General features: G+C 39.7%; 1 protein-coding gene across 8 annotated transcripts in view; it reads left to right on the top strand.

The window, feature by feature from the left end:
• Positions 1-22,783, top strand: part of SLC12A7 (solute carrier family 12 member 7) — a 108,867-nt gene that overhangs the window by 41,499 nt on the left and 44,585 nt on the right. For 6 of the 8 annotated variants that reach the window (XM_058175232.1, XM_058175229.1, XM_058175231.1 and 3 more), the window contains exons 2-9: positions 1,098-1,192; positions 6,891-7,013; positions 8,443-8,589; positions 11,130-11,184; positions 14,860-14,990; positions 16,032-16,258; positions 18,157-18,371; positions 19,362-19,529. In XM_058175232.1, coding sequence (XP_058031215.1) covers positions 1,098-1,192; positions 6,891-7,013; positions 8,443-8,589; positions 11,130-11,184; positions 14,860-14,990; positions 16,032-16,258; positions 18,157-18,371; positions 19,362-19,529 — 1,161 coding nt within the window. Of the gene's footprint in view, positions 1-1,097; positions 1,193-6,890; positions 7,014-8,241; positions 8,323-8,442; positions 8,590-9,197; positions 9,339-11,129; positions 11,185-14,859; positions 14,991-16,031; positions 16,259-18,156; positions 18,372-19,361; positions 19,530-22,783 lie in introns of those variants that run through there. The other 2 variants (XM_058175236.1, XM_058175237.1) reach the window with 2 other exon arrangements.

Below are 22,783 nucleotides of genomic sequence, written 5' to 3'. Positions count from 1 at the left end.
GGCCCCCATGTCATGTGCAGCATTTAGGTCAATGGTCCTCAACCTTTCCAGCTTGGTGACTCGGCCTGCTGCAGGGGAGGGGACATATAAGTGGCAGACATGTGAGAGCACAGCTCCCTTCATGTGAGTGGCACCATACTCTCACCCTCTGAGTGAGTGGAGGGTGTTTGCGCTCACGTGTGAAGCTCCATTCACTTCTTGCCTGCCTACTTGTGTGACTTGAGCTTCACACGCATGCTTGCCCCATTTCTCTCGTGGCCCGGTTTCAAACAGGCCATGGCCCAGTACTGGGCCATGGCCCCGGGGATGGGGGACCCCTGATTTAGATTATCCTTCCAATGTAGCCAAATATTAACAAGCAGTCCTGGGCTATTCCATGGAAGGCCAGATCTCTAATTTAGAATCTGCTTTGCAAGCCAGTATCCCACCAGTTGGAAGGTACATAAAATACTCTGACTCTCAGGATACCTAAGATAGAAAAAAAGCAGGAATTAATTGTGCATTGTGCAATTGAGCTGGTAAAAGAGTGAAAAATAATAGAACACAGAGTTAGTTTTTAATAATTGCTTACTGTATTTGTTTTATTTATGTACTTTCTTATAACTTGTTCATATCCTTAAATATCTCAGAGTTGATTAATCAAAAAATACAAAAAAATGAAATAAAAAAATATTTTAAAAGGGATCACTTCCAGGCCATGCACATCACTATCAAATCTGTGTAACTGTGTAATTTAACAAATTAAGGCCCCAACATAAAAATCTACCTTGTGTGTGAAAACTCCAGTTTCTAATTATCTCATTCATGGTTGATGGACCCTATAGTACTCCATAGCCTGACAGCTGTTTGTCTAAGCAGAATTATCCCAGCTTCCTCCTTTGGGCCTGTTCTTTTATAAGGTGAAATATCTGTCCAGAAAACAAATATATACATACATACATACATACATACATACATACATACATATACACAGATCATCATAACCAGATCTCTCACGTGCAGGAATAGGGAACAAATATGTTATTGTTGAATTTGTCATAAAAATGTGTGATTTAATTGTCTGTTTGCTTCTAAGTATATTTGTTGTCCCTTGATAGGTGATGGGGTTCCACGGGAAAGTAGCCCATTCATCAATAATTCAACTTTGGAGAGAGGAAGACTCTATGAAGGAAAAAATATGGCGCTCTTTGAGGTAATATTAATGATTAATTTAAGCAAATCCTTGTTACTGCTAGTACATTTTAAGTGCATGGTTGTTTGTTTAAAATCCATTGATGGTTTGCATAACACAGATGACTGAGTCAGCCACTTCCTGGTCACCTTACTTATTCGGTGTATCAGCAATACACAATCACCAATGATCCAGACAACATTCTCTAAAACTTCTGGCTGACACAAAGGAAAGTGAGAAATGTTCATATCCTGCATTCTATTTTTTACTAAAGCTAGAAAATAATGGAACAAAGCCCCACAGTTATTTACCTATTCCAACTATTCTATTTCCTTTTCACCCAATAAAAGAAGAAAGAAACAGATCTTGTTGAACAGCTCTGTTTTCTACTGGGCTGAAAGAACATAATCTGTCAGAAGAAATAAGGAACATTACTTGCTAGCCTTCTACAATTTCCCACTGGCAAATAAGTGCATAGGATTTGGTTGTGAACCGCCCTGAGTCCCTAGGGAGATAGGGCGGTATAAAAATATGAAAAATAAATAAAAATAAAAATAAATAAAATAAAAAAATAAAAATAAGTTAAAAATTTAAAAAAAAACTTTAAAAATTATTCTCATTTACCTGCCTAACATTACTTTCTAACAGTTATAAAATTCATTTTTCTTTTATTATAGCTGTGTTACGTACATTAATCAAAACTGTTAAGTTCGGGAAGTAACGAGGCTGGAGACCAGGGTAGTGACAACAGCTCTTTAATATAGGGTGAACCCAGCAACAGGCTGGGGGAAAAACCTCTCCTTTTATACAGTTCTGCTGGAGGCTTCGTCCAATCAGCAACGTGCTGATTTCCCGCTCAAATATTTAAAGGCACAACTGTTAATACATAACACCTCCCTCCCAGAAAACACTTGGTCTTATTTACATATTTATTTACATGTTATTTTTCACGTAGTCACGCAAATAACCTGGGCGCCTCCTAGTTCTTTCTGACCTGCGCGGTTCAGTTCTGGTGGTGTTTTGAGCTGGTCGGAGGGGCTGTTTTCCTCCCAGCTCTTTCTCTGGGCCATCGGGCTCTGGATTATTGGCCGACTTTTTCTTGGCCATCCGCCTTGATTAATTTTGGAATTTTCCTGCTGCTTCCTCGGGACCTGATGGCGCCGCTGGAACTCTGGGACCTCAGCTAAGTCTTGCGCCCCCCCCGGGTCATTGTCAGCTGTGGATTCAAAGTGGTTTTGGTCATTACCTGTCCCTGTTGGTTTGGTTTGGTCAGTTATTCGTTTCCTTAACTGATCTATGTGGCGCCGCCACACTCGGTTGTCTGGTAGCTCTACCACGCACGATTTTGGCCCTGTTACTTTTGTTACTTGTCCGGCGACCCAACTCGGGCCGTCCCCATAGTTTCGGCCCACACCCGTCGCCTATGCTCATTTCCTTGTTTTTCTAGCTCCCCTTGTAACCCTCGGGTGTGTAATGGGGTTCAAACGGTCAAGTGGGCACCGGAGTTTCCGTCCCATTAGCAATTCGGCTGGGCTTTTCCAGTGGCTGTGCTTGGGGTTCTGTGCTGGACGGCTAGGAAAAGTCTATTTTGTTTGCCAGTCACCTGGCTTGAGCCTGGACAATGCCTCCTTAGCGCCCGGACGGAACGCCTGCAAGGCCATTCGACGCAGGGTGGAAAGGTGCAGAGAGGGCATGTCGGATGCCTTCCTCTGCCAGGTACTCTTCAAACTGGGCTGCCGTGAATTGGGGCCCATTGTCGGACACCAGAGTGTCCGCAACCCGTGAGTTGCGAATAGGTGGCGAGGGTTGCGATTACTGCTTCGGCTGTGGTGGACTTCATAAGTATGATCTCTAACCATTTGGAAAATGCGCCCACCACCACTAGGAACGTTTGGCCGTGAAAGGGCCAGCAAAGTCAATGTGGATTCTTGACCAAGGCCCTTGGGGCTTTTCCCATTCTCTGACTGGGGCTGTTGGGGTAGCGGTCTGGACTCTTGGCAAGCTTGGCATTTCCCTACCCTCTCAGCAATCTCTGCCCATGAGTGGCCACCATACATAGCTTCTAGCTAACCCTTCATCCTTACGATGCCTGGGTGACCTCGTGGAGGAGGTCCAATACCTTGCCCTTAACTTAACAGGAATTATTACACGATCACCCCATAACAGGCACCCCTTGAGCCGAGAGCTCATCACGCTTTTAACAAATTCTTTGAACCGTCGCCCGGCGCAGCGGCCACCCTCTGTACCCAACCGAGTACAGTCCTTAACACAATGTCCCGGTATGATGCCCGAGCCACTTCCTTTGATGTGACTGGGCCAGAGTCCAACGAGTCAATAAGGAGGATGGGTGTCCCGGAGTGGGGTCTTCGGTCGCCCCTGGCAGTGGGCATCGGCTCAATGCGCCTGCATGCCCCACTTCTTTCCCGGTCGATGCTGCAGCTTGTATGAGTAAGCGGCTAAAAATATAGTCCATCGAGTCAAACGTGGCGAAAGTGCCACAGGCGTTGGCGGTCGCCAGCCAGTAATCCAAGTAACGGTCTGTGGTCAGTCACGATTTCAAAATTCCGCCCAAAGACATACTCATGGAATTTTTGACCCTGATACAATGGCTAATGCTTCTTTGTCTAATTGGCTGTAGTTCCTCTCTGGGGAGGACATCGCTCTAGAGTAGAACGCTATAGGGGCTTCTGTGCCGTTTGAAGTCTATGGCTGAGTACAGCCCCACCCCATAAGGGGACGATCGCAAACCAGCACTAGGGGTAGTGAGTCGTGATATTGGATGAGCAGGCTATCACTTGAGAGCAGGTTCTTTACTGCTTCAAAAGCCCTATTTTCTGACTTTCCCAAGACCAAACAGTATTTTTCCTAAGAGCCTATGCAGCGGTTCCAAGAACGGTTGCTTTGTTCTTCAAAAGACCGCGTAAAATTAACCAATCCCAGGAATGCCTGCAGCTCTGCTTTGTTTTTGGGCGCTGGAGCCTTCCTAATTGCCTTAACTTTGCTCTCAGTAGGGTGAATTCCTTTCTTGTCTATCCGGTAGCCCAAGAAATCGACCGATTCGACCCCTATCTGACATTTATTTGTCTTGACTTTTAATCCGCTGTCCGGAAAATGCTCAAGACCTTTCTTAACCGCTCCCCAATTCCTCCATGTTTTCCCTGAAATTAGGACATCATCAAGTAGGAACTACCCTGGGAGCCCTTGCAGTAGTCGTTCCATCAGGTTTTGGAACAGCCCTGGTGCCACACTAACCCCAAATTGCAATCGGTGCACTTGAATGCCCCCCTGTGCGTCACAATCGTTTGGGCTTCGGCTGTGCGGGCGTCTACTGGCAGTTGTTGGTAGGCTTGGGCCCAGTCTAACTTTGCAAAGACTTGCCCTTGCCCCCAGGAGGGCAATAAATGTTGCACCACGGAACCGGCACGCGCTTTTCTGTAAGGCTTTGTTAAGCGTCGCCTTGTAGTCAGCGCAAATTCTAATTGACCCGTCCGATTTGATGGGGGTGACGATTGGCGTCTCCCACTTTGCGTGATCGACTGGCACCAAAACCCCCTGATTTATGAGCTTGTCCAGCTCCTTATCAATTTTGGTTTTAGGGCAAAGGACTCTCCTCGCCTTAAGCCTAATGGGGCTACCTGGGGTCTAAGTTGAAGGAAATAGGGGTCCCTTGTACTTGCCCAGGCAGTCCTTGAAGACATCTTGAACTCGTTAAAGAGAATGTCTTTCAAATTGCAGTCACTTCTGTAGATGCCAGTCACTCCCATGCCCAGGGCACGAAACCAGTCTAGTCCCAACAGACTGGGCAGAGTTCCTTCGACGATCGTGATGGGCAGGGTCTTTTGTGAGGGCCGTACTCGACTCGGACGGAGGTGGTCCTCGAACAGGGATGCGATTCCCTGGTAGTCGTGGCACTCGTAGCCGCTGTGCTTGCAGATGGCGCCGCGACGGACGGCAGCGACTTCGCCAGGGTGTCCCAGGACATGATGGTGATCGCTGATCCCGTGTCTACTTCAAGCCTGCACCGTACTCCCTCGATCTTGGGCTTTGTGAAGATCTTCTCTTCCACTTTGGTTGAGGCGCGGCCTATAATGACAGTCGTTTGGTTAGACTTCGCGCCTTTCTTGTTTGAACCAATCGCGGGCCGCCTTTCCGGTTCCGCGTTTTGATTGGCCGATTTGAATTTTCGGCGGAAGGTTGGGCCGCTCTGCAAACCTGAGCTAAGTGTCCTTTCTTCCCACACCGCCGGCATGTTGCGTCTTTAAACCTGCAGCGTTGGCGCTGATGCTGCCCTCCGCAGCTTCCGCACTCGCCACGGTCCTCAGTGTCGCTTTCTCGGTCCGGCAGACCCTTCCTCATCCTCGCCTCACCTTCGGATTCGGACTGAATCTCCTCCTGGTGTACTGGCGTTGGCTTTGCGCCGCCTTGGATTGAAGAGGCTTTGCAGAGTCTCTGCTGCTTTAGTAGACATTTCGTGTGCTCTGGCCTCGCCCAGAGCGGTGGCTAGTGTCAGGTTGCTCCTGGCTAGCAGTCGCCGCCAGAGGCGGATGTCCTTGACCCCTCGGATGAGTTGCTCGAGTAGCACTCGCCTAAGTCTCGGTATCCGCAGTCCTTGGACGCTCTTCTTAAAGCGGCCATGTAGTCACCGGCGGACTCGCCTCCATCTGTCTCGTTCTCCGAATTCAAACCGCTGCACGTATTTGGATGGCGTCGGCGCGAAATGGTTCTTCAGCAAAGTCTGCAGAGTCGGCCACGATACCGATTGTATCGGCGTTGGCTCTGCCAGGGCTTCCCCAATCTCGATTTCCTCCGGCCCGCCATGGCTTAGGGAGTAAGCCCGTTTGCGGTTATCAGGGATCCTGTAGTTCGTTGGCTTCTAGAAAGCTTTCGAAACGGGTCATATATGTTCCCCATTTCTCCTTGCCCGGGTTGTACGGTGCGGGTGGCGTGTTTGCCATTTCCGCGTTTCTGCCCTGAGTTTGCTGGGTTCGGGACTAGCGTGCTTCAGCTCGGTTCTGGTTCTCCTTAGCCTCGAAATCCCATCCTCGTCGCCAATGTTAAGTTCGGGAAGTAACGAGGCTGGAGACCAGGGTAGTGACAACAGCTCTTTAATATAGGGTGAACCCAGCAACAGGCTGGGGGAAAAACCTCTCCTTTTATACAGTTCTGCTGGAGGCTTCGTCCAATCAGCAACGTGCTGATTTCCCGCTCAAATATTTAAAGGCACAACTGTTAATACATAACAAAAACAAAAAGTGGTTTCCTCAGTCAGTTGGTATACAAAAATTACTTTTTGTGATGCAATCCCCAAAATTATGGTTTGCTATAAATGTCGCTGCAAAAGAGTAGTATTGCAGTTCCAGAGCCACAAGGAAATGCCTTATGCTGTCTTCTAATAATATTGTTTTTTTGTGTGGCATAAATGTTTATAAATCCACACTATTTTTTTCTGCTGCATAATCTCCATGCTTCTTATCAGAAATTGTAATTCAGCATATCTGGAGAAAGGGCAAGTGTATACTTCTTAGATTGTATTTTCAAGCTGAATAATTGAATTATCTACATTATGGGGCCGTGCAATATTTATAAAAATAGCTCGAAAAACTTAGCTGTTGATTACTTTACATTCATTGGATGTTTAGATCACCTTTAAATATGTGATTATTTGGGGGCAAAAATGTGCTCTTCTCTTATTTATTTCTATGTTACAAAATTTCAACAGGAAGAAATGGATAGCAACCCCATGGTATCATCTCTTCTTAACAAATTAGCCAATTATACCAATGTTACTCAGGGAGTGGTAGAGCATGAAGAAGATGAAGATGCCAAGCGGAAGGAAATTAAGGTACAAAATGCACTCTTCATTCTCTATTCATCATAATTTCCATGAGTTGGATACAGTGGTGGCTCTGAATATTAACAATATTAGTTCCTGATCAATGAACCCTAAAATTTTTGATGCTTTTCTTTTGTCAGATTACAGTCACACAAGCTAAGAACTATGTGAGGAAGATTTGTGCAACAGAACCTTCTTTCAAAGAAGTAACATGTATAAATTGTAGAACGCACATAAATGTTCTTAACATCTGCTAAGATTCTGCTAAGAGTTCAGTAATTTTCAGTTTTGCTAAAAAAAATTTAGGGAATAGTTTCATTGAATCAGAGGAACTAGGTTAACAGCACAGAAAATAATGAAAACAACAAAGCAAATGTGAAGGAACATAAAAGTGTGTATTATCTAGATGCTCTGGGATATATACTTATGCCAGGGGTGTCAAACTTGATTTCATTGAGGATGGTGTTTGACCTCGGTGGCTGTGGCCGTGATGGGCATTTGACACAGACTCAAGATGCATTTTTTCCCCTTTGCATTCAAAACAGCTATTCTGGACAAAAGGAGATTTACTTTCTGGCACAAATAGTCTCAATTCCATAATGTAGAGAGTAAAGAAATGTAGAATCCCCAGTTGCTAGGGGGCTTCACTCTTTGGTATAGGAGCAGAGCATAAATGATCTGACAATTTCTTCAGATGTCTCCAAAAGCTGTCTGTCCAATAGTCTATCAATCTTTGTTATTACCTCTGACACAACCCTAGAAGAGGACTTAATATTAGTAATAATTTACAAAATTGATATACCACCCAATTCTTAATGACCCTGGGTGGCTCACAACGATAAAAAAAATTACAATTAAATCAATCACAGGTAAAAGTTTAAGATAAAATATGACAAACTCCGTGATACAAGCAGGCTTACTCTCATCAGAGACTTGGGTGAAGAGCCAGATGTTTTTGGCTCTTCTGAACAACAGCCATCCAGATCTTGGAGGGTGCCTAGTTCTAGTTGGCAGATGCTGCTAAAGAGAAGGTGAAGAAGTTGCTGCCTCCTGCAGCCCTTTGCCAGATGAAAATCGGCCGTGGAAGGCGTCACGCAGTCCCCCACGACCCTTTTTGGCCGGCAGAGTGCTGCAGGAGACTGTGGAGGCCAAAAACAGGCCATGGGGGGCCGCATGCACCCGTGCAGACCGTTTGAGCTGGCAGAGACACCACGGGCCAATCCTTTGATATTTCCAGGCCAGCCCCACGGACCAGATCTAAGCAACCCTGGAGTTTGACACCCCTGCATGAAAAAAGAAAAAGGAAATATAAAAACATGTGAGTAGAAGGTATATGTAATCTTTATGAGAGATACAAAAAACTTTCTATGTTGTGGCCTTTGATAGTTTTTTTCAAAAAGATTATCTCTATCAATTTTACATGTTATCTGATTTTTAGGCTCCAAGTATGGGTACTTTCATTGGTGTATATTTGCCCTGTCTACAAAATATTTTGGGAGTTATTCTATTTCTGCGACTGACATGGATTGTGGGAACAGCAGGAGTTCTTGAATCATTCATTATTGTATTCATATGCTGTGCTGGTGTAAGTATAATATATGATTTCTTTGATATTTGCTGAATTGTATTCTGCATTCTAATAATTTTTCTGTTCTGTCTTGATAATTTTACAAATAGCTGGGCAGGCTATTTATAGCAAGTAAGGCTTGTAGTAATAGAGGCACACTGTTCTGTTCCTATGTAGCCATATTTCTTAGAAGGGGTGCTATTGACAGGTTAAAGCAGTATCAAGTGTGTTAAATGAAATCCATCTACTTGTTTTATTTCTAGAATGAAAAAAAACCCCTCAGTTTTAGAACAGAAAATCTCATGAGTAAGCCCTCTTCCTAACTTAAAGTAGAATTCAGTCCAAATGCAGTAGTTGTTTAAGAACAGAAAGTTGGAAGCTGCTTGATGAAAACAAATAAACAAACAAAGAAGGCTATACTGAAATAGATAGCACAGAATTCCCTCTGACTCACAGTAGTTCTATTTGCTAAAATAGTGGCCCTGATTTTCTTGAGCCACATATGAAAGTTACAGTCAGAGGTTTGATTGGTAGCACCCATACCTAGACATTTCTAATCAGTAGAAGTATCCTAGAGATCTCTGGACCAGCCCAAGAAATAATTATGGAAGCAATATTTATTCTAGATATTTCAGATATGATATCTGAAATACCAAGGAGCCCTGGTGGCACAGTGGTTAGAATGCAGTATTGCAGGAAAACTGCCCACAGCCTGGAGTTCAATCCTGATGGGGCTCAAGATTCACTCAGCCTTCCATTCTTCCAAGGTCAGTAAAATGAGGACCCAAATTGTTGGGGGCAATATGATAATATTGTAAACCAGATCTAGTGCAGGGGTATCAAACTGGCAGCCCATGGGCATCATACGCAGGCCATGCCCACCCCAGCTCCCTTATTTTCTCTGAAGGTAATTCATCCACAGAGATAATAAATAGGATATGAAGACAAAGGAAACTCTTTCTCAACAGCTGATTGACTTGATTTATTTCCAATTGTTCCTGCTTCAAATAGCAACATTTCTTGGCGGTTCATAGACTCTGAGTTATTTCCGATGTTGAGAGCCAATAGATACCGGTAGTGCGTAATTTGGGCTAAACCTGCAAATAGATCACCTTCAGAATTAAATTTCTAGGCTGTCCAATTCCAAAATTACTCTGGGCAGCTTCACAAAGCTAAACAAATAACGTTACATAAAAAAAAGAATAGATAAAAGCAGCTTCTGTGTGAGGAAACAGAAACCATCTTTCCACATCCCCCACATCAACATCCTAACCCCAAGCCTGTGGGAAAAGCCCATCTTAAAAAAGATTTCTCATAAATGGCCATGGTTGGGGTCATAACAGATACTGGGAGAACAAAAGCAGCTGCAACAAGAAAAAGACTGCCTCTGAAGGCCAGCCAGATAACACTGCTTTGTCAGTGGGCCCAAACCAGGCTGACCAAATCAAGCTGGAATGCATAAGATGGGCAGACAATATAGGAGACAAGCAGTCTCTTAAAATAGCAAGGGCTTCATGTGTATCAGCCCTTCAAGTAGGCCAGATCAGAAAACCGAAGACTACCGGAATTCTAAAAGTCTAGGGAGATTCTCAGTCATCCAGGTCCTTGTTGTCCCAAAGGTGCTTTTTCAGGAGGCAACTGGACTTTCTTGTTTTTTCTTTGAAGACGTTTTATATGTCATCTGAAGCAAAATGTCTGTTACTGTCAGAGCCAGTTTATATCCAATGCAACTCGCACAGCAGGGATATTATATAGGCATGATGGGACTTGTCCATCTCTGGTTGTGCTGCTCTGGTTATTCAGCAATAGCTTCCAAGCGATCTTCAAGGGCAAATCCATTGCACTAGAAGGCATTGTAATAGCCCATCCACAAGATAACTAAGGTATGAAAAACAGTACTATATTGTTCAGTTTTTTTGTACATTTTTACATCTAAAGATTTGAACATGGTTTTCTTGTTAGCAGGTAACTTGCTTTAAGCTTTGTGATGCAAATAGTGATACATATCTTACAGCACAATATTTCTCATTGTGCCAAAGTTTTATAAACACACACACACACACACACACACACACACACACACACACAGCATTTTACAGCCATAAGATATTCCAATCCAGTTGTTCTAAGAGCTAGGTTTCTTGACTGAATACATGTGGCTACATTGGTTTCTCTTTACTGCTCTGTGCTTCAAAATGAAGGAACAGTTACAGTCTATATAAATAACTAGAAGGGAGAAGACATAAATAATGTATAGTATTTCTTCTTCTCGTAACATGGATATAGTGACTGAGCCCTTTCGAGACAAATAGTCAATAACATTAAAAAAAGAAGTTACTATAAAAAGTATTCCTGGATGTTGTTGGTGCATGGATCTTGCTGTCTTGGTGAAGAATGTAAGTTTCTACTGCTCTGTATTATTCTATTTATGTGATTTTTGCTTTTTATAAAATTGAGTATTGTTTTTCACTGTGCAGCTGGGTGAATCCTTTTATATCTTGCAAAGTCATAATTCTTTACTTCTTAATAAAATTTATTATTGTCATTTGTTTTTTTAGACTATGCTGACTGCAATATCAATGAGTGCGATAGCAACAAATGGTGTTGTTCCAGGTAATAACAAAATATAATTGGGTCTTAAGATATTTCATGCACTTTATAAACTGTCCTCCATTACTGGTGAAATATTGATCCATGATTAAATGAGACTTATGGAAGGTAAGGAGGAAGTAATTGCTTAACATATAATGTAAGATAATAATGTTTTCATGCAGAAAATTGTGTTTGTGAGAAAACACAAAAAATGAAAAGTTGACTTGATTTATTCCTGTTCTTGTCTCTTTTACTAAGACATAATGAATGGAACAAACAAGGTAGGCCATGCAAAGGACAAGATAATGCCAACTTTCCTTTAATATCTACAGTGCAGCTTCTGTCAGATAAGTTGGGTGGGCACAGTGATATATGATGCCTCCCCTTTGTTCTTCAAATAGCAACAGAAAAAAACCAAAACTAACATGAGAGATATCCTACCTATTTATCAGATAGCAGCAGATAACCAATTAGGCACATGCCTTTGAGAGAATAGATGAATTCTAGCGGCAAAATAATAAAAATCAGGCATTTACTTTAGAGTCTGTTTTACTTCAGAAGAAAAACTACTTGGTTTTGAACAGAATATATTCTGAGAAGTAATATTGTTCTGCATTCTAGAGGGGAGGGGATACAATATTGCATTAAAAAGATCTTTAATAATCTGGGTTTATAATGTACATTACCAGTGAACTTAATCCCTGACTATTACCTGTTTGTTTGTAAAAATAATCTCTGAATCCTGTTTCGCTATAAAAAGTTTCTAATAGCCATTTAATCATTCTAGTGTAAAATAATGTAAAAGAAGTTTAAATACAAATAGCTGAAATAGAATTGTTAACAAGGATTAATGGTTTAGGAAGGGAGTCAGAATAAGATGGAATTTAAAATATCTAAAACATTGGGGCCTCAGTACTGCAAAAGGAAGTCAGTGAATAACCCACTTTACAATACAGAAGTGATAATCCGCAATATGGAACATAAAAGAGTAGGACCTTCCCACAGAAATCCTAACTATCTGTGGAACTGATGTCACCAGTGGATGTTCTTTAAGGAAACCTATCAATAGGTGGTATAAAACTGCATATATCAAAATTTTGATTGTAGCTTGATACCAAATAGGTATTTGGTGCAGATATTTTAGTGCAGCTGTAATGGGCATGTAAAAAGCAGCCCAATCCGATACTTTACCACTGCAGTGCCTTAGTTGTAGGTTTCAAACCAGTTTCAAGGGTGGCCTCAATAGACCACATTATTGTAATTTTGAAGTCTTGGTGACTATCTTTGTTCAGGAAAAGATACCAGCCTATTAATAGTAGGCACTTCTGACCATAAAAATCATCTCCAGTGATGATGAGCACTACCAGAATGCAAACCTGTTCATTTAGAGGGAGTCAAATGTCCCCCAGAGCAGACTTGTTTTTACTTTTTACAGTAGGGATATTCATCTGTCAGGTACCCTTAATGTACACGCTGTCATCTTACCAGGAATCAGCTTCGTTTCTTGACCTCCAGCAACCCACCATCATATTCAAGCATTAGTTTAGATTAGACATTGTCTTTCTTGATTGCAGTATTACAGAAAAATTGAACAGGTTTTCATCCCAGTGCGGTGACCTTTTTCCAAATCTAATGACATCTGAAAACATGCAATGAAAGAAATTAGTTATATTGTGTTTTTCTGTGAATTCATGAAAACATATTAATGTCATGAGCATTCACCTTAACATGAAATCTAGTTAGTCTTTCCTTACTTGTTTATCATTGCTCCCAACCCCAGTTACCCCCACTGCCCTGTACTCCCCAGGATCTGCCACTTCTCCTGCTCTTGACACACCCACATAGTCTCTCCTGGACCTCTGCAGGCCTTCTTATGGATATGCCCATCAGCAGCTGGAGAAAAACAATGAAGTGGGGTGCAAGAGATCCTGAGGAGCGCATGGCAGTCGGGCAGTTGGGGCTATTTGGAATGGTGCTAGAATGGCGGGGTGTTTGAGATGGTATTTCTCAGTAGCAGTGATGGCAGCTGGCTGAGACTGTTAAAGGCCCCAGGCCTCTCTTTAATCTCCTGTCCTGCCACCAATGAGATTGGAGGTGAGTTAAGTGGGTGTGGGGAGTTGCATTTCCTCTGCAGTCATAAGTGCTGCTGGGCCAGATAAATGGCTGAGGTTTCCTGGTCTGAGGCAGCTTTATATGCACTGATGGGTTGATGGCAACTGAACTTTCCAGGGGCAGCTACATCTTTGCATATGTTTGTTGTGAGTTTTGCCTCATTTTACAACTTTTCGCTCCACATTTGTTAAGTGAATCACTGCCGTTCTTATATTAGTAACACAATTCTTAAGTGACTCTGGTTTCCCCATTGACTTGGCTTGTCAGAAGGTCGCAAAAGGGGATCACATGACTCTAGGACACTGCAACCGTCATAAATGTGAGTCAGTTGCCAAGCATCCAAATGTAAATCACGTGTCCATGGGGATGCTGCAATAGTCTTAAGTGTGAAAATGGACATGTCACTTTTTTTCAGCGCTGTTGTAACTTTGAACATTCACTAAATGAACTGTTGAAAATCTTTTCCATATTAGTAGCTAGGCCTGATTTTGATCTCCAAAACATCTCCAGAAACAACACCATCTCCCAATAAATGAGATTGCTTTCAGTCTTCTTCGAACTCTCATTAAGTGTTAAGTAATCTACCTTGGTATATAATTGTCATTGGTTACGGCCTTTATGCTTAACATTTCTTTTTAATAAGCAAAGGGCTTTGCTTTTTAGTTCTATTATAAAGATATTGTGTCCGATACAGTTTATTTCTAAGTGCAAGGTATCATTCTGATCCATGAGTGGTATGATTGGGTATGTAATATTTTAAAAGGGGGAAAGAGCCTAAAACAGCTAGGCAGGAAAGATGGTAAAATGGGACAAAACTCACTGAACATTTGTCTCGCTCAGTAACCAAAATTTTGGGCTCAGTAGTGGTCATAAGTCGAGGGCTACCTGTAGTAAATATTTTATATTGCTAGAAAGTTAAGTTAGAATTAATTTACATTAATAAGTGTTTTGAGAGACAGTTCAGTGTGGTGATTAAGGTACTAGACTAGAAACCAAGAGTCCATGTATTCTTGTCCAACCTTACGTATGAAGCCAACTGGATCATCTTGGGCAAATCACATTTTCTTAGCCCTAGAAAGGACACAATAGCAAATCATTTTTGAAAATCTTGCCAAGAAAATTTCAGGGACTAATATAGGCAGTCACCAGGATTCAAAATTGACTTGAGGATGCAAACATAAATAGTTTTAAAGATAATAAGACTCATCTAAGCCTCCCTCCTTGAAGCATTGGTGTTATATTATCTGTGCACAGGTATGCATGCTCACATGTAGGATAGCCTTTGAAATAGCCACACAAGTCCTCCAAAGAATGCATCTGCTTTAACTCTTTGAGGGAATACTTCTAATCTGTTTGGTGGAATACCCCTTCAGTATGCATTGCAAGCTTTAGTATTTTCCACCATTGTTAAGCAGTGCTTTCTTGCTAAAATATTTCACTTACCCTTCCAAATCAGATTCGCTTTCTGACATGCATTCATCTGATTTAGTGTGCCAATTAGTTGAGCAAGACAAATATGCTTTGAATATGGTTAATGTGTTCTATACTACGCTAATTTGTGTCTTTTCCATTTTAATTTCACAGCTGGTGGTTCATACTATATGATCTCACGGTCATTAGGGCCAGAGTTTGGTGGAGCTGTGGGACTTTGCTTTTACTTGGGCACAACTTTTGCAGGAGCTATGTATATTCTTGGCACAATAGAAATTCTACTGGTAGGTCTTTTATTTAACATTATGTTTTCCTCTTCATGCCATGCATTAAGAATATAGTTTTCTTATGTAATAAATACCTTACCCCCTTCTCAATGTAGGGGTTGCTAACTGTGGCAGAAACAGTCCTGAAGATTCCAATCTGCCCATGTTAATCAATATGTGCATGTGTATATTTGCCTAGGCATATGTGCATGTGCCACAGGGGCAGAACAAAGGAATCCCTTTATTTTGTTTGAATTAATATCAGTTGTAAAATGAGTTACCCCATTTACACAATTAATTGTTCCCCATCTGCATATAGCAACCATTCTTTCCTAATAAATACAAAGACCATGTTCCTGTACTGGTACATATTGAATACAATACAAATACTGAATGCACACAATCCATCCCTCTATCCATTAAAAGTAGCAAAGAAGAAATAAGACAGGATAGAGCTCTTGGTAAGTGAAAAGTGTAAACTGCATTGTGATATGAAACAAAGACAAAGGAACAAAACTGGGTGGAGATGAGTCAAGGTGGAGAAGTTAAATAAGGAAGAACAAAAGGCAAGGGAGAAGCCCCATTTAAGCAAAAACATTGAGCAAGAGCCACTCCCAAGCACTATAATCCTCAGTGTAATTTGCTCTGTGCAGCATTCTTTCATTCTCATCAATTGCTTCTCTTCTCAAATACAGTATGTCTCCTCAATTTGTAAGAAATTATTTGGGGAGAAAAATTATCTTCCTATTTTGTTTATTATACATTGATATAGATTTATAGATACTCATTGAACATTCTGCTTGTACTAGTCTTCGGCCATAGTGAAAAATTGAAACAGAGGTCAACCAGCTGTGTATTTTTTCTTTATTAAATTTATATGCTACCTATCTCACTGTCCAAAGTGACCTTGTTGAAGTGACAGGGTTACCAGTTATCTCCTTTTTATTTTAAAACATACATTTTAGTCTATAATCTTGCTGTTGATTCTTACTGCAGTGACTTTAATTATTTATGTTTTGGAACTTTGTACTAAAACAATATTCAATATTTGTCTTACAGAAATATATTTCTCCTAATGCTGCTATTTTTCATGGAAGCGAGGAGGCCACACTGAACAATATGAGAGTTTATGGGACATGCATTGTTGCTCTGATGGCGATAGTTGTTTTTGTGGGAGTCAAATATGTCAATAAGCTTGCATTAGTCTTCTTGGCTTGTGTAATCCTTTCAATTATGGCTATTTATGCAGGAGTTATTAAAACTGCATTTCATCCTCCGGACTTTCCGTAAGTGCATGTCTACGTTTAAATATCAATGATAGTTATAATATTTTAATCTTGTTAAAAGATTAAAATAAAATAAAAATAAAATAAATTTTATTTTATAAAATAAGTAAAATAAAATTTTATTTGTTAAAATAAAAAATATGTGCAATAGCAAATAATGCTAGTGATGCTTGCATTAGATCAGGTCAAAGCCCTTGAAACATGTCAAAAAGTCATCCTAGGTTTTCCGAAATGATTCCACTCAGGAGAGAAGATTGTTGCCATAGAGTTTCAAAGCCTGATTTCCACATTTTCTGATGTTTTAGATCCTTGAATCACTAATTGAACAGATGTTTATTCATTTGCCTGCATAATAGTAATTATTTTAATTGTTGGGATCTGAGCTTTCATAAAGATACACAAAGAAATGTGATTGGGGTTTTTAGAACACAGTCATCTTTGTAAAAGGTATTTAAATGAAGCTGTGGTAAAGCCTCACATTTCAGTTTTTAAAAATTATTTTGAGTTTATCTTGAATCCACATGTACTATACCTTTGTTTTGGATAGATTCTACAGAATAATGCAGAGCACTCATTAGGCATAGTCTGCATTATTTTGAACGCACAGAACTTTACATTGAATAGAGCATAGAATGCACACATTGTTACGTCAACTGGCTAAAGATAAAGCTGTATTTCCATTTGCTTGAATATATCTGTGGGACCTGGGACCTTAATTTTTTAAGATTCACATAGAGAAGGATATTTGCTTTTGATTCTGGAAATACATCTGTTCTTCTGATGTCCTAGATACACATCTATAGGGACATTTGGGAACTATAGGTTGTGAAATCCCATTCTGTATCCAGAGTGAATGAAGCCTTTCACATGATCAGGTAAACGTTCAAAGAGGGCCAGTATTTTTCTTGTGATTGTCAACATTTTAATTTCTATTGCAATTCCTCTAACCATATGATTGTGCCACCCACACTGGTAGCTTTCTCAATCTACTTCCTAATCTTTTATCTTCTTCACAGATTATAAATGATCTTCAATCATTTACACATTTCAGTTTGTGGAAGAATTGTTCCGTTATTACCTGATACTTCACTATCTAAATAATAACCCAAATAATAGACAATTACATTGGGAAGAGGTCAAAGTATCTCTGCATGCCCACTCATACAATCAGAAGAAGCTTTCAAAGCAGCCACATGGGTCTTACACTACATTAGCCTTGTACACAATGTTGTTGCTTTAGTGATTCCAAAGAGGTACACTATACTTGCATCCAAATTTTAAGGACCTCTTTTGAAACTTTTGTTCAACCCAAGTAAAGAAATGTGAACACTTGTCTGTGTGCACATTCAAATCAGTGTTGGCTCCTGGCAACTATCTGGACTATTCCCTGCAGTTTTCTTGACAACATTTCTGAAGTGGTTTGCCATTGCCTGTTCCCTGGGGCTGAGAGAGAGGGGGAATGGCTGAAAGCTACCTAGCAGGCTTTGTGCCTAAATTGGGATTAGAATTTACAGGCTTCAGGTTTCTTACCTTGCGCCTTACCATTATACCAAATTGGCTCTCTATAAATACTTTTATGTCCTTTTCATCTACAGTACAGCCATTTAAAATAAAACAGCAACAATGTCAGAAGTTACTTCATTCCTAGCCCCTCTTTCCCTTTGTTTCTTTTTTTAAAAAAATTCCAATAGCACTCTTTTCAAAATATTGTGATGCCACATGACATTAATAAAAAGTAATTTAAGTTTATTGTAGACTATTTCCTTTATGATCAGATCTGTTAATATAAGCTAGAAGTAGGATACAGATGTCAACAACAGTTTAAGATTTATTGTCTTTAATTTGTCTTTTGGAATAATAAAAAGTGCCTTTAAAATTTGTTCAATTATATTTTCTAGTATATGTCTTCTTGGAAACCGTACCCTAGCAAAAGATAAGGATTTTCCCTGCGCTAAATATATTGAAACAAACAACAAAACAGTAACTACCCAATTGTGGAAATGGTTTTGTGGCAATAATCCCAACTTAAATGCTACTTGTGATGAGTATTTTCTGTTAAACAATGTCACAGAAATCCAAGGTATTCCTGGAATTAAAAGTAGAGTCTTACTTGGTGAGTCTGGAATTCCAGTGGAAATGATTTTGGGAATTAATTTTTTTTTGAACTAGTGATTTTCAATTGATAATAATAATAATGTCAATATGTTCCATACAAATTGTTCCTTAATTTAAGGAAGCCCCAAAATAAATGGCGGCCTTTGTTTAACCCCTTTTCTCTGTCCATTTAACTTCAAATTCCTGATTTATTTGTTGCATGTGTTCAGCTGCTTTAGGTTTCTGTTTTGATTTGTCCTAGCTGTATATGATATTTCCCCACAGTTTCAGTGGGGTATTGGCTACATGCATCGTATCATTTTTATGAAGTAGTTATTTTTCCCCCAGAAATAGAGAATAGAATAGAATAGAATATTTTTATTTATAGACCGCCCTTCTCCCGAAGGACTCAGGGCGGTGTACAGCCAAGAATAAAATACAGGAAAAAAACAACAATACAAAACTAAAAACAACCCTTAAAAAACCTATTTGATATGGCTACTTATAGATAAAATATTACTCTCTAAAATTTACAAAAAATTTTAAACCCATAAATCAATTTGATAATTTAAAATTTAAGCGAGTCCAGCAAGACGAAATAAGTAGGTTTTAAGTTCGCGGCGGAAGGTCCTAAGGTCAGGTATTTGTCGGAGTCCAGGGGGAAGCTCATTCCATAGGGTAGGAGCCCCCACAGAGAAGGCCCTCCTCCTGGGGGCCGCCAGCCGACATTGCTTGGCTGACGGCACCCTGAGGAGCCCCTCTCTGTGAGAGCGCACCAGTCGTTGGGAGATAGACGTTGGCAGTAGACAGTCCCGTAGGTATCCCGGTCCTAAGCCATGAAGCACTTTAAAGGTAGTAACTAACACTACAAAGAGAAAGCTTTGTAATTGGTACATTTGGGACAGAATGAGTAATGAGAATAAGTTTAAAGATTTTTGCTTCAGAACTGGTTTATATATTTTTAAAAATGGTTGTGAGTGAACAAAATCTTGTGTTTTTTCCATGGCAGATAATTTGTGGAGCAGCTATTCAGACAAAGGAACAATTGTGGAAAAACAGGATCTTCCATCAGTTCCTGTGTTAGATGAAGCAAAAGATGAACAAGTCTATTACATTTATACAGATATCATGACTTATTTCACCATGCTAGTAGGGATTTATTTTCCTTCTGTGACAGGTATTGTTTCATACTTTTTGCCTCCTATAAGAAAATGTAGTTATTATAAATTATTTATCTAAAATTTTGTTGAGCTGCATTTCAGGGTCCTAACGTCATACAATGACATATGTAAAAATAAACTGCAATATAGATAATTGGTGATGGAGTGTAGCAGATTCAATTCGCAGGAGAGAGGGATTGCATTTAGAAGAATAAAAGGTAGCTCAATATTTTATATGAGAAAAAGAAGGTGAGGACAACCCCTCCCTAATAGCTCTCAGAATATATGCTTGATGTAAATAGCAGAGTGCTTCAGTTTGTCAAGAGTCTGCCTGTAAGTTGATCAATAAGGAATTCTGCTTAGAAGAATCGCCACATGTCTTTCCTTCTTTTGGGCCCTGACACAATCAATCAGAACTGAAGAAGCCTTTAGGATGAAAAGCAAAACTTCTTTAAGGAAAAAACAAAGTCTAGTTGCCTTTTGGAAAAAAAGCAATTTTGGGGTAAAATTTGGAAATTATGGCTACTGATATATTTTTATGAATACTTAAAAAGTGCCAAATTGAAGAATACAGTACATAATCAGAGTTATGATATTATTGTACTTTCACATTTCATATCTGATGAGCTTATTTGCAAGGGAAACAACAGAAAGGGATATCAAAGGTGACTTCCAAGAGAAATAGGCTCCACCATGTACTGTACCACAACCAAATAATCCATTTCTCCTGAAACAGTTGTAGCAGAACCTTGAATGAATGCTAGCATCGAGAATGAAACATTGGAGACCATGCAGAAATTATTCAGTATGTGTTTGGATTCAAAGAAAGCAGCCCCCCCTCCCCCCAAATCTATTTTTACTAGGCTGGAAAAGGCAGTAATCAAATACGGTCTTTGTAGGTCTCACCTCTGAATGACTTCTGTATACATCTTTGAGTAACACAAATACTGGTGGCGGAGAAGAACAGTTTCTTCATTGACACCACAAACTCTAGCATACCAGCAAACACATTTGCATGCAACCAAATTTTTTTGACGTATTTCAGGTCAATATACTCATTCAGATCCTGGTTAGCTGCTATTTTTTATTTTTGTCTCCTTCACTGCCCAAGAATTCAGTATAGCAATAACTTCAACACATAGGGACTTTTACCAAAACTCTGAGGGAGATGGTTGGTTCTTAAATATGATAAATAAATAAGTTTTTGAATTTGGGAGTCACAATAAATTCTATTGCATTACTTCTCCTTGTCTTTTTCTTACCTTTTCTAATAAGCAATTTGGCCATCTCTTTATTACTTTAAAGATTGTATGGCTTGTTTGTAATAGCTTTCCCCCTGTAATAGTTTACAATCTACAACATATACACACGCTTTCTCTCAAACAAGTGGGGTTTGCAACATGTGTTTTGCTCCAAAAGATGGATTTTTAGTAGCAAAATGTTTCTCTTTTTTTTTGCAAAATAATACCTAAAATAGTGTAATTAAAAAGGAAGAATTTTTCCTCAATATTCTCTCTCCCCCCAATTAAAAAAATATTTATTTTTTTAGCTACGTTTTCTCCTTGCTGCATATTGTCACATGCTCTGTTGCTTGAAATACTGATTTTCCCAAATGCAGATCCAGATACAGAAGAGTTCCTCACCCTGTCCTTGGAGACTGGTGTCTCTAGAATTTAAACCCCAGCCAAGCCAGTATTAATTTGTTTTATCATTCAGCTCTAGAAAGCTGATGTAAATTTAACAGGAAGCTCCTGCTGAAAAGTCCCTAATAATGCTTAAATCCCTCTAAGGGGACAGAATTATTTTGCCCTAGAGTAGTCTTAAGTAAATTATCTATCTATATCTATCTATCTATCTATCTATCTATCTATCTATCTATCTATCTATCTATCTATCTATCTATCTATCTATCTATCACCAAGTTGGAGAGTGTGTTCGGGGTGCTATTATGTCCCTATTAAGAATATAGTGCTTGTATTTAAGAAAACACCAGCCACCATCCAAAAAGACCTTTCATATTTCTTGAGTACTTTTAATCCTCTGTATCAACAATTTTAAACTGTCTCTCTTTTGGTTAACCTTCCTAACTTGTTTTTAAACTTTTTGCCAAGAAATCTCTTGGAATTTTACAGAAGATTCTGAGGAATAGATCTTCTCTCTATATTATGCTATTTTGCTCAAGTAGTTTTCCTTAGGGGTACTATTTCCGTGACACCTGCACTGCTCAAACAGAGTAGAACAAGAATGTGATAGCATTAATAACTGTCTTAGGTCCATGGAATAGGTTTGTTCTATATCTCATAATTTCATATAGGCAAAACATGTTCTAGAAATTGGCATACATGTTGGATTACTGAAAAAAAATCAGCTTGTTTTAAATTCATCTGAGGTAGTTCCCGAAAAACTTTGCTGTTCAGCACATAGAATAATCTGTTCTATGTTCACTAATGTCTCCAAGTTATTTTCCACTGTTCAAACACTGTTCAGTTTTGGTGTCCCTGATTTGAAATATAATCTAAATAAAAAGGAAACATTAAACTTAGTAATGACATAGAAAATATCTGATCATGCTTTATGCCAAAGCAGAAATTAAAATGGAAATTTGTCAGTGGCTCTTACTGTGCCTTAAAGTGCCTCTGTGTTCCTTTGATTTCCCTGAGTAATGAAAGAGGGTATCTGAATGTGTTTCCTCATGTAAAAGATACTGTTGAAATGTCGTAAGGTCATCATGGTTACACATTCTTAACAATAAATTGTCTGAAACGTCTCCATCCAGTAATGGACAATTTGAACTCTTGCACTGTCATCTTATATATCATTGTTCATGGCAAATTAAGGTAGATTTCGGTTTCAGCCTTTGGCATATGTGTGCATATTATTACTCCCACTGAAAAAATATTCCTGTTGGCCAGCCGTTAAGGTTAATAAGAGGATACATGCTTGTATGTTTGGTGGCAATTTTAATATAAGAGATATAAGGAATTTGTAGTCGTCTACAATAGAAGCAAAATTGTTCCTCTCCAGTGGATTTCAGCAAATGGATTATTCTGTTTGGTGGCATTAAGTAGACCCTCATTCTGCTTGTACTTCCAAGTAGTCCAAAGTACAACTACATTTATAAAACAACCTGATTTCCTGAGTTCTAAATTGTATTTTGTATTTTTGTATTTTGCATCTGCTTTCGGTTAAGATTATGCAATTTCTTTGCTTTATAGTCATCTGTTATAATCAATAAGCATCTAATCTTATAAAATATGAATGTGTAGAAACA

This window comes from Ahaetulla prasina, chromosome 3, assembly GCF_028640845.1.
Source record: "Ahaetulla prasina isolate Xishuangbanna chromosome 3, ASM2864084v1, whole genome shotgun sequence".
NCBI classification, from domain to species: Eukaryota; Metazoa; Chordata; class Lepidosauria; order Squamata; family Colubridae; genus Ahaetulla; species Ahaetulla prasina.
This window is presented reverse-complemented; position numbering and strand designations above follow the sequence as displayed.